Genomic DNA, 13,263 nt, shown 5'->3' on the forward strand with positions numbered 1-13,263 from the left:
AAATTATGCCCTTCTCATTTGGTTCATATTTTCAACACTGTCATCTTAATAAATATTTATCAAGCAACAAAATGACGTGGGTATGATATGAGTGAAGTGACGGCACCTCCGTCTGTTGCCTAAACCATTGTGCCCTCTGAGATGCAGAATCGTCTTCTGTGAGGGCATGGTGCTGCCTTCCATCCCAGGGCATTTCCATGGCATGACTAGATCCAATAAAACAAGTGCCGATGGTCTTTGGAAATCCTAAGGTTCAAAAGAAAGTAGTAAGACTTGATGAATGTGCTGTTTTAGGAGTATCGCAGAACCTACTCATCGTTCCTTTATTTGCCTGTGAAAGTTTGCACTTTAATGTAGTCACTCTTGTTTCATCTGTTTTGTTCCTTTTTTATGTATACACATACGTGGTTTAGATGGGATATGATGTTATTTGGAAAAGTCCACAGTGCCTGTGGTTAATGCAATAAGGTGTTATGGAAAGGTCTAGTTTAAAATGAGATACAAAGAAGGGAAAGCAGGAAGAGCTTGTAGTTGCATCCTGAAGAAATTAGCCTAAGGAGAGAGACACGTGAGCTGGAGGAATGGAGTTCAAATGCGATTCAGAGTTAAGTGGAGGGAAAGCTTGAAAACTAGTACATATTCACTCATGGACTCTAGCAGAGAGAGGAAGAGCCATAAATGTGTAGGGCTATTTTTTTTCCCAAAAAAAATGTTTAGACAATATCAACAGTGTAGCATACACATTTCCTGTTTAGTTGAATGAGCTGCTTAGATGGAGTAATGATTATCAAGAGACTTAATGATAATAGCAATGTCCGCGAAACCTGGTCTTACAAGAAGTGTCCATTACTTGGGCACCCAGGGTCAGGTGGGGCCTGGCTGGGTCTCTGAAGATCTTGGCTTTGACTGGGGCCCTTGGCTGTGCCCCATTTTTCTCCCTCCTCAGTCATGCTAGTGAGGCAAGGACCACTGCCACTTGCTTGCTAAGACTCCAGCTCCTCCATCTTGGTTTGCCAGAATGGGACTGGTCCCACTGCATGCTGAAGTCACTGATTTGGGGAAATGGGCCAAGCATCAGGGTCAACTTTGCAATTGATCATATATCTCAAAAGTAAGTCCTATCAATCATGAATACCATGACAAGTAGAATTAAAGACTAATTACATTTATTGTGATGAAAATGAATGTATGTGGGCAAGTCATTTAACCCCTTGTGGTCTTGACTTCTTCCTATCTAAAATGGGGAAACAGAACTGCACCCACAGCAAACAGCGAAAATTAAGAGGGGATTATGAGAAGTATGCAGAAGAAGGCCTGATATCAAAGTAAACACAATTTAAGTGCTAGGATAATTATCCCCATTATTACTAACGTGGAGGCATTTTATATCAAATCCTGACAAGTCTGTGGGTATGATACCAGTTGTCTCAATACTTTCTTAAGTGTATTTAATTTGCAATATTTTTTACTAATATTTATAGCACTGGTACCATCTGCTCCTGTTACAAGAATTATAATTTTAGGAATTTATACATGCCTATATTCTAGAGAAACAGATTTAACATTATAGAATAAGTTGGGGCATATTTTTATTTATAAATTTAAAATCTCTCACTCATAGATGTGCTGTAAATACTTGAATTTTGTTGCCATTTTCTTGCTTTTATAATTTGCATACTGATATTAAGAAATGGGTAGCACACCTATACCTAACGTCCATTTAATCAAGATTTTTCACACTGTTGAGACCTTTTATTAATTTGTTCTATATGGTAATGAGAACATATGCCAAAACTTCCCAAGCCTTAATGTGGATATCGGTACAAATCACTCCAGGATTTTGTGAAAATGCAAATTCTGCTTCCATAGATTCAGAGTAGATCTGGGATTCTGCATTGCTACTAGTCCCTGAATACCATACTTTAGTATATTTATATTTAAAGATTATGTACTTTTAATACATATTTAAAATCATATCAGAAATATTTATATTAAGTTAATGAAACATTAAATCAAATCAATTAATATTTAGTAATTAAATTACAAAATATATAAGGATACTATGATAAACCTAAAATAAAAATATAATATTAGTATATTAAAATTGATATATTTAAAGATGTGTTCGTCTCTAATGCAACATCTTTACTGGTGAAAGTGCTTTCATCTGCAATTATGTTTCCTTGGAAACTACTTAGGTGAATAGCATTTGGTCCTGTAAATAAAAGTATTTGTGGAGACTGCTTTGTTAGTGAGAATATACTTAAATTCACTGACTTCTGTTATCAAATCAAAGCTTTCTTCTTAGTACATGTATAATTATACATTTGTTTAAAAGTACACACAAATGATCTACTCATTTTTCCCTGTAAGCATTAATCCCAGCCAAATATTATAAATTTTGGTTATATAGAATTTCAGATAAATAAAATGTATGTCATCTTAATTTTCTGCTTTTGAATTTTAGCTACAAATATCTTCTGTTTCCAGCTTCCTGACTGAAATTTTTCTAAAAGGTCAGATTATTCTTTTCTTTCTAAGTGATCTCAAGAGCACTCTGCACATCCTTTTAAAGAAACAGGTGCAGTCAGAACAGGGCCATTAAGAGTATAATTGATTTTAAAACTGTAGAAGAGGAGGAAGGTTGAGTTCTTCCTCTGAACTCAGACTAACCTCCGGTAGACCACATCTCCAAAAATTAGAAATGGGATTAAACAACTGAGAATTCAGATTAAATGGATAATTATAATCCCCATCTAAAGTGTGTCTAAGTTGAAATTGTTAAGAATAATTAAATACTAAGTAACAACCTTAGTATTTAATAATTAAATACTAAGTAACTTAGTTGATACTAAGTATCAACCTAATTGATAACAATTAGCATGAGTTGCACTTTTTGACTCAATTTATAATTTATAAGTTACAACTCAATTTATAAAATTATTTTTCACTTCTATTATTTCATGTTTACAAAATATCCATATGACTTATTATCTTTTAAATAAGAACTTAGAGGGCTGGGGAGATAGCTCTGTCGGTAGAGTGCTTGCCTCGCAAACACAAAGCCCTGGGTTCGATCCCCAGCACCGCAAAAAAAATAAAAATAAAAAATAAAAAAATAAGAACTTAGAATCCATGACTTCCTCTCTCTCCCACTGTTTACTCTTCAGGAGAAAAACTCCAAAGTGGAAACCCAGAATGAGAGTCATTACTGGATTGTTGGTAGAAGCAGACTGGGTTTTCTAACAACTATAACATATAGAACTCAGTAAAATATCCAGATATATTACTTAACATGCATTTAGTATATGCTATTTGCTACTATATGTCTACTATCACTTCTCTTTTCTCTTTTTAATTGATTTTGTAATTGTTTGTATTCTGAGGATGCTGTAAATTCATCACAAGGCCCCTGACACTGGTGATTGATAGACCAACTTGAAGATAGAAACAAACATAATTTTCAGTCAGTCATAGACCCCATCAAGGTGACACAATTAGATGAATGGAACTGTGGGCTGCTGAATGTTCTTAATGGAAACTCAGGCTCATAGAAGAACACAAAAGCTTTTCCAAGGATCAAACTTTAATGAAAAGTCTTGTTCAAATTGTAAATCATGAGGTACACAAAAATGCATGCAATCTAAGTTTAAGGTGGGAAGCTTAGCTCCTTCGGGGTTTGATGATGGACCAACTGCCCCTCCAGCAATTACCTAGGTTGGAAAGTCCTTGAAACTTACCTTAACCACTTGGCACGCTTTTCTGGCAAAGGTCCATTTAGTCTCTGTGGGCCATATTGATACAGGGCATGAGGACTAATAAAACAGAAGCAGAGGAGGAGGGTCCCTCTTAACTGTTCTTGTGAACAGGCCAGAAAGATTTCAGATTTTGCTTAGAGTAGCAGGCATAAGTTTGTTAGAAGGGATAGGAAAAGGGAAAAGGGGACACTCTCAAGGGAGAGAGTGGGTTCTCTCAAAGGGAAGAGCAGGTGGCATGCCTCTCCTGCTCTCCACGTTTTGGGGGGTCCCAGGGAGGTTTTCAGAGACCCTCCCAGGTCCTCTTTTTGACTTTTGGCAGCATAGGACCTGCACTGAGCACCTGGAAGAGATGGTACAGTGCTCAGAGAGTTGGAGATTTTAAGGACGACATTGAGTGCCCTGTTTTGCCTCAATTTTCTGCCCCCTTTAATTGGTTTACTCTCTTCAAAAAGTCCTCAGCAAGCTTTCTCTATCAAGGTCTTGATGTTTTGCTTGCCAGGGTTTATGATATAGTTTAGGTGGCAGGGAGGGTCCAGGACACCTAGTATAGGGTGTGACAAGATCTCGAAAGTAAGTTTTCTTCAAGGGGATGTGTCTGTGGCTGGGGCATTTTGACATCCAGGTCCCCATCTTCAGGTGCTTGCCTGTCAGAGCTCCCTGGGTCTTCAGTCACCCCTCCTTGCCCTTTCTTTGCTCACCCATTCATGACTGAGCAACCACCTGACAATATGACCTCTGTCGCCACTACTCTGAACTTTGTAGCATGATTCCAGCTTAGACCGTATGTGATCAAGTACAAAGCTTCTTCCTAGACACGCCTGTTCCCCTTCTTCCTACTTGATCAGCAAGTGTACTGAGGACACCTGATCTACCTTAGAGATGTTTGGACTCTGGGAAAACAAGACAGTTGGAACAGGGGTCTGTGAGCTGGATTCTAGGCTCAGTAAAGTTAAACTGGTCTAAGCTGGCGTGGAAGACTTCTTACCAGCCTCATCCTCCAAGCTGTATTTTAATGTGTCTCCACACTAAAACTCTCTCCTACTTCTGAAATGACAGTTTTCAATTTCCAAAATGATAGCTCGCAACCCCTGTAACTTGCCATATGTGGTCAATGATGGAGCAGGGAGAGGTCTTAGAGACAGAATTGTCACCGGAGTATGGGGAGCTAATGACCCAAACCTCAGTTTTTGTGTCCCCATGAAAGAAAATTTAAAGTCAGACACAAAAAGTCAAACAAGAGGATTTTATTATGGGTGAGAGTGAAGTAAAACTCCAGCAAAGAGAAGGAGGGCTGTCACTGATCAGAGAACAACAGAGTGCTGCTTCCCAATTTATTACCATTTGATGTTTACCAAGGGAACTGGGGTCCCCCATCTGCACTTCTGCCAATCAGGTGTTCAACCCCTCCTTCTCATCAGCCGGAGGAATTTGTTACCTAATGGGTCCTCACAGAGCTGTCCTAGGGACCAAACCATTCAGGGGGCTTCATCTACAAGTCAATCCTATATTAACTCAGGTGCTGGGGTGAATGACCAGACAAACTTTCCCTTAATGGCCTGCACTACTGAAGACCTTTCCCTTCTAATACACATGGAGAAGCCCTTGGCCATAAATCCTAACTGTGCAATGACCCCAGTTAACCCATTAGGAATCAGACCCATGGATCTTTCTGTAGTTTGTGGCAGGTTAGCTCATTCTCTGGTAAGGACGTGGAGTCAAGACCCCCAGACTCCAGGAGTTGGGTGGAAGCAAACTTGTGGCGAGTAGCCTGCAAACTCATTTATTGTGGGAACAGTTATACATTTTATAGGCTTCTTGCCCAATCACAATGTGCCACAGGGGATCAGACCACCAGGCTCCTATACGGGTTCCCTAGGTAACACTGAGTCAACTTGGGGCAGTTGTTTACTTTCCTAGGTAGGAGAAGCAGAACGCTCCTCCCTGCAAGTTTACACACTTGAGACATTCACTGCTGCCAGCCAAGAACTAGGATTTCTCCCAACATCTTTCCTTGCTGTTTTATCTCTTACTTGGCTCCCTTTGTTTCCACCTGCTTGTGCTCAGGGTTAGTGCATCCGTTGTTAATCTACAAGTTACCTGACTGTTCATTAAAGGCAAGTGAAATAACTCCCGTGCCCCTACCATGCTCAGTTCACATTTCACAGCTTTTTACTAACTACTACCTAAGGGAGTGAGGCCTTCCTGGTAAAATCATAAATATCCCGCCCATTCATCTGCTTGCTGGTCCCTCCCCACCCTGTATAAGTCAAGATAATCTTACTCTTTTTAATTCATCAGGGTGTGGGGAGGTCATATTTGGAGAGCAGAGACTCTGGGTTCCTCTTCACCTGCTATTGAATAGATGCTTATCACTCTGGCCAGTTGTTCTCAAGTGTCATTACTGGACATACTCTGGGGAAAAAGAACCCAAGATTTGGGGGAATTATCAGTGCCTGTTTTCCAATAAAACCATATTTGCAAAAGCAAGTGGAAGCTGTGTTTGGCCTGAGGACCCCAGTTTCCCTGCCCACTAGGTTAGACACTCAAGGTGACTTTAAGTTCTGAGGTTGTGATTCTGGCAAATCATCTGGGTTTATGGTCAATTCGTTCCTTAGAAGTTGGGGAACAGGATCCCCTGTTTCCTCCCCCTGCTACTTTCGTTCTGAACCCAGAAGCCTATCTTTGGCACCTGCAAGTGGCCCATCAGCCTGTTCCCTAAACAAAGACATTTCCCTGAGAAGAGGAATTCTCTGCTTCTGTTAAGATAATAAGTACCCCACAGATGGTGCTTCCATTTCAAAACCAACCACAACCTAAAAGGAGATATGAAATTTCTGTTTTAATTGAAGCATTTTTCTAGTCTCTGATTTGATGATTTACATAGGCAATGGTGCAAATTAATACTTAAGTTTCTGTTGGAACTGAACTGTTGTTAGTTTTGTTGTTGAGGTGGTGGTGGTTCTAAATATAGGCAGGCAAGATGAGGAAAAGACTCATAAGATTCCTTATCTATCTCATTTTGGCAGCCCCAAAGAGTTTATATTTAAGCCTAAATTTAAATAAGCATTCTCATATTATCACTGCCAGTTTTAGAGAGTTTCGCTGTCACAATCATCATATTAGCCAACTGTATGAAAGCCATAAATCAGATTAGAGCTGCACTGATAAGTGACTTGGGGTCCCTTCCTTTGGGTTCATTTCTTGCACTGTCCTTTGAAGGTCTCTCAATCTGGATTTCATCTCAGTCCACTGACTAATGAAGAAATAAAGTTTAAGAATTAATCACCACCATTAAAAGGCAATCTTGTGTGGAAAACTGCATTTCTTACTTCCTTTGAAAAATTGAATCTACTAAAGATCTAAGGCTTTTATTTTCACATTCCCGCCAGTCACTCCTATGCTATGTTTCCATCACTCTCTGGGTCTCCCCAGCACAGAGCCTGAGTCAGGAGCCATTTATCCTCATAATGGTTATGCCAGCTTGCTTCGCTCCTGTGTCTGCCTGGTCATTACAGGTATTTGAGTTCATGGCCCCTGATGTGCACGATTCCTGAGGATCTCATCCATTTCAATTATTTCAGGTTCCACCTATTAGACTTTTCCAAAGTCATCCGTCTCCCTAAAGCATATTGTGGGGTTCTAACACAAAACTATGGTTGTGTCTACTATCAAGAACATATTTTACGTTGATAAATGTATCTTTTACAGGTCCATTATAAAGAAATACCTTTCAGAAGTCAGGGTCAAGGAAAATAAAAGATTTTCTTTCTTAATTTTTATAACATATTGTCTTTCTCTTTTGGTTCCAGCTATCATAATGTGATTCTGGTAATACTTCTCCTTTACTTGTGTTCATGATTATCTATCTATTATATTAATACCATTAAGGTGAACATACAAAAATTCTGCAAATAACTCCAGTTCACTTTGTAAGAGATTGGAAATCAACACAGGAGTGTTAAAGTGTCACTAACATCTTAAAACCATCCTCTGTATGAGAATAGATTCACATTTATAAGATACTAATAAAATCATATGATTATTCCCTTGCTTGTTCAATAATACTGTGCCTTTCTCCCACTTACAAGAGTTCTATTATCAGGGCACAACACCCATTTCTCCATTTCTCCACCTGTCTTCCCATCCACATCATTCACCAGGTTTGCCCCACAATGGCTGTATCTCAGTGTCAGCTAATCATAGGTCTACAAATGTAAACAGTGCTTGGCAGGGACCTAATGCAGAACCATGGTAGCCATGGAGCCTCTCTCTTCAATGGCTCTTAGAATATTCCAGAAAGATCTCAGACATGTTGCTCAGAGTAGCAGGCATGAATTTATGAGAAGAGATAGGAATAGGGAAATGAGATGCTCTCAAGGGAGAGAGTGGGTCTTCTCAGAGAGGAGGAGGAGGACAGCACACCCCTTCTGCCCACCAGTTTTATTGGAGAAGTTTCTAGAGTCCCGCCCAAGTCCACCTCTTGATATTTGACTGACAGCAGGATGACATCAGACTTTCAGGTCCCCGCTGTGCACAAGCTGGGTCACTTTGGCCCATGTTGATGAGTTCTCCTTGGAATCTGTTCTTATAGACTTTAAGGTTAGGGGGAAATTATCCTTACCTCTTTGCATTCTAGGACCTGGTCTGTGTAGCAGTCACAAAAGTACCCCCTTTTGGGGTAGGCATTTTGGGTCCTGCACTTCTCCTGTAGATGACAAGTTGTTTGCTTAGAAATTATAATATATCCTGTCGAATTAAGCCAGGCATGGCTGCAGGTAAATCACTTTTAAAAAGAAAGTTTTTGGGGATCAAGAGAGAAGTGAGGTAACCTGCAGCATAGGAATTGCATGGAGTCTTTGATAGTGATGCTATGGAGTTGGAGATTTTTAGAAAATCGAGTTCCCCTAGTCTTGCCTCCATTTCCAGCCCCCTCAATCACTTCATTATCTTTTGAATAGCCCTCAGCAAGCTTTCTGTGTGAGCCGCTTGCTGTTTTGGTTGCCAGAGTGATTGGGAATTGTGACATAGTTTCAGTGGTAAGGAAGTGTCCATATCACTTGGTAAGGTGTGCCAATATCTCCAAATGATAGCTTTCCTTAAGGGGGATGGGAGTGCTCTGGGGCATGCTCTGGGGCATGCTCTGACTTGCCAGGCCCCCTCCTTCCAGGTGCTGGCCTAGTCAGATAAGACTCCCTGTGGTCTTCAGTCACTCTTCCTTCTCCTTTTCTGCTCACCCAATTCATGGCTGATCCCCTGGCAAACAACACCATAGCATTGAATCTCATCTTTCACAAGACCACTTATTCCACCTATAGTCACTGTAGTATTTTAAACATAAGTCCACCATAAAAAATATTGCATTGTACTATCATTTTTTCTTCTTCTTCTTTTTCTTCTTCTTCTTCTTTTTTTTTTTTTTTGGTTTGTTTGTTATTGGGTTTTTGTTGGTTGGTTGTTGGTACTGGAATTAAACCCAGGACACTTTGCCACTGAGTTACAACCCCAACCCATTTTATTTTTTATTTTGAGACAGGGTTTTACTAAGTTGCTGAGGTTGGCCTTGAACTTGCAATCCTCCTGCCTCGGCCTCTGAGTTGCTGGAGTTATAGGCATTTACCACCATGACTGGCTATACAGTCAATTTTACGAGATGAATGACTAACCTTATTCATTTTGGTTTATCTGGTGTTGAGCCCAATAATTGGTATAAAACTGTGGTTGGTGACTAATGATTTAGCTTAATTTCGATTTGCTGAAATCTTAATAGAGTTGCAATAAGGGTAGAGAGTATATATTTTTTATTTTAGAATAGTTATCAAGTGCTTAATCATATGCCAAGTGCTTTTCTAATGTAATAATTTACTCAGTCCTCCTTACCTTAATAGCCTATAATTTTGTTCTCATTTTAGGGATGAGGAAACTGAAGCCCAGAGAGATTAAGCAATTTCCCCAAGGACATGCAGTCAGTAAGGAGTTGGATCAGGGTTCAACCATGGAGATTCCATTTACATATTGAAAGTGCATCTGTGTGTGTTTGTGTGTGTGTCACATACAATATAAACACAATAAATGACCTCAACTTTCATTAATTTTATCAGTTCTCTGGAGAATGTTTTAGGAACAGATTAAGTTCTTGAAAAGTCTTGAGAAAATGTATTAGACAAGATCTTTTTGAAAGTTGAGTGTATGTGTGTGTGTGTGTGTGTGTATGTGTGTGTATTATTAATTATTTATTCAGGAATATAAAGATAGCTAAAAATATATCAACCAGTCTCCACCATCATTATGAAAGCAATAATTCTCAGTTGTGGAAGACAAGAGGATCATGTATTTGTGAAGTCACAGGCACAGCTCACAAAATGGTACTGTGGAATTGACCTCCTTAGAGCCCTAAGATGCAGGCTTACATCTGAGGAGCTGTAGTGTCAGAAGACCTTTATTTTTCCAGTGGGAATAAGCTACTTCTTCCACATGAAGAGTCTTCAGTCACTTTTACATTGTGTGTAGTCAATTCAGAGTGGAGACAATGCATTCCTAATTTGCTTATGGTGCAAGCAGTACTGGCCATGTTTTGCACATTACTCTAGGTGCGATCAGGTAAGAATGAGAGTTAGGCTACCCTATAGGTCTACATTTCCAAAGCCCTGGTGATGAAGGATGGGCATCAGTGATCCCTCACTGACATGAGTCAGGCCCTGGCCAGGAACCTTATGCCCCAGAGGCAGGATCTGGCTCCCCTGGACTCCACTGAGTGACCACCAGGTCAGCTTTTACCATCCCACTTCTGGTTGTTTTTGAAACAGGGTCTAACTAGTAGATCAAAAGCTTGGATGCCTTGCCATGCCTCCATAAAAAGACAAGTGTCATATCAAAGTCTAACTTATTTGTCCACAAGGTTTCGTTTCCACTAACATGGTATGTTTGTTAGTCTCTTGGGGACAAATCAGATTTATAGCATTCCATTTTCTTTTATTCTTCTCACCACTAATGTGTGAACATGCACTATTTTGTCAATTTTCCTCTGAGGGATGGTTTGGACACTGACTCAGTAAGATTCTCATCGATCAGTGAGAGAACCAACAGAAGGCTATTTGGAGAAGTGGAATTTAGTGGAAGGCCAAGACATTTGTTTGGATGGGATTTTATTTGAACATGAGGTAACTTCATGTAGAAGAAATGAAGACTTATACAAATTCCTTTGGGAGAAGGCTAACCCTGTGTTTCAACTACTTTAATCTCATTGATTGATCACTATCTGTGACCTTTGTCATAAAAACCATGTGTCATTAACAAAATCTGTTTCCCTTGGAATTATTACACTCAGTGAATTGGTTAAAATTATGGAACACACAGAATAAATTGTATCCTGATAAAGACACAATTTGATAATTCACACTCTTGGGGAAAATACCAAAAAAGAAAATTTCTACATGCAATTATGGGATATCCCTTATTATAGTTAGCCTAAATTCAACTCTTAAAGTTTTTATTTTCTAGCTCCATAAGGATGCATATAGAACATATATACATATGTTCTAAAGAAAAATTAAAGTTATTTCTGCAATGGTAAAATCTATTAAAGTGAAATCAAACCTTATATATATATTTTTTTGAGTACAGCGGTATTTTAAAAAAGATAAGTGATAATAAAACTCTCTTTTACATCTGTAGTTCATATAATCTACACAACAGCATGATGCTAAGCCTATTTAAAAAGAGTTCCAAAAACTGGTTGTGTCTTCCAACTAGGAAGTTTGAATTTTGAGATTACATTTAGTAGAGGTCTATCAGAAATGCAGATAGATTGCAACTTTGTACATTTTATACACATGCTTGTCATTATATTCATTTCTATTCATTCCAAAATAAGAATGTAAGTATATCAAATCATCTGTGAATATTTGTGACATTAACGATAATCATAAATTATCAACCTTTGTGCTGCACATCAATCTATGTACATTATTATGTTGAACCTAATAGAATTTAACACTCTGTACTCTTTCCAAAGATGTTAAGTGGTTTTCAATCAGGGAAACTTTTAATGTTTACTTTCAAGAGTTCCAAAGGGAATTTAGCGGAAGGTCAAGTGGAAGGCCATGGCTGTAAGCCCTGGAATTAGGTAATTATTTTCAGCTCCTGTCACTATGACCAGCTAACATGACACCTGGCTTCAACTGGTCACACAATAGCTCTGGTGACAACCTGTATGCCAGCTGATTGTCACAGTTTTGCTTCCATTTTCAGTTCATTTCTTTGTAGGGAAAATATACCACCTTGGGACACTGAGATCCAAGGAGAAACCAGCCATCATTAGGAGTATCACATGACTATTCCTATGAAAATATGTAAATCATTATACAATATCTTAAGTATATGTTTTATTTTTGTTCACTTTATTGTGAATATATGCTATTATAATCTATGATCTCCCTACTATAATCTCCCTGTCTGTTGTTGAAATGCTATTTTGTGAAAATATTGAATTTGCTCATATCTTCTATTTTCTTTTTAAAGGACATCCATATTTTTGCCTGTAAATACTATATGTATTCCCAATAGTATCAGATCTTCTTAATTCACTTTGTATTGAAAACAACATGCAGACAATTCTTATGCGCAGGAATAGGTGTACCTAGCTTCCCTGACACAGGACTTCTGCCATGTTGGATGAGTTTTGGGGATTAACTTGAAAACACAGTGAAGATTCAGTTCCTTCCTCTAACTTTCTTTTCCTTTTCTCTCCACAGGAACTTTTTACGCCTGAATGCAAGTTTAAAGAATCTGTTTTTGAAAACTATTATGTAATCTACTCATCCATGCTATACAGACAACAGGAATCTGGTAGAGCCTGGTTTTTGGGATTAAATAAGGAAGGGCAAGTTATGAAAGGGAACAGAGTAAAGAAAACCAAACCAGCAGCTCATTTTCTACCCAAGCCATTGGAAGGTGAGTGCTGAGTGTGCATGTTCCCTATTCACTTCCTCTTGGCATTGTGAAGTCAGCCATCAGCCCTGGCTACAAGGAGCCTTCACAGAGGGTTGAAAAGGCCCCTTGTGTTGACCTAGAGGGTGGTAGCATGAAGGTCTACATATTTTGCTCATTGTGATTTGTGGGGCTGGGTGTGCAGCTCAGCGGTAGAGCTATTGTGTGTGCATGTGTGTGTGTGTGTGTGTGTGTGTGTGTGTGTGTTTGTATGGGTGTGTGTGTGTGTGTTAAGTGTGTGGTATATTTCTTTATTTCCATGTCACAAGTCCTCATTGCCCTGAGGACTCTAATTTCTGGGTAATTTTAACTAATTAGTTGAAAAATATTTAAATCTATGATAGCATTACAATTCTATAAAGATAGTATATTAGAAAAATATATTTTGTATATGGAATCGAAAACATTTGCCCATTTTGATGTAATCCAGGTGGAGGAAATTACCTACTTGTGAATTATTATAATTACAGAAAATAAAGTAATAATAACTTGACTCTTAAAGAAAGAACTTATTGATGTT

General features: G+C 38.8%; 1 protein-coding gene across 3 annotated transcripts in view; it reads left to right on the plus strand.

The window, feature by feature from the left end:
• The window catches only part of Fgf14 (fibroblast growth factor 14), a 612,909-nt gene that overhangs the window by 595,112 nt on the left and 4,534 nt on the right, over nucleotides 1-13,263 (plus strand). For all 3 annotated transcript variants that reach the window (XM_047552369.1, XM_047552371.1, XM_047552370.1), the window contains exon 4: nucleotides 12,509-12,707. In XM_047552369.1, the coding sequence (XP_047408325.1) occupies nucleotides 12,509-12,707 (199 nt within the window). The remainder of the gene's footprint in view (nucleotides 1-12,508; nucleotides 12,708-13,263) is intronic.

Source organism: Sciurus carolinensis, chromosome 5, assembly GCF_902686445.1.
Source record: "Sciurus carolinensis chromosome 5, mSciCar1.2, whole genome shotgun sequence".
Taxonomy (NCBI): Eukaryota; Metazoa; Chordata; class Mammalia; order Rodentia; family Sciuridae; genus Sciurus; species Sciurus carolinensis.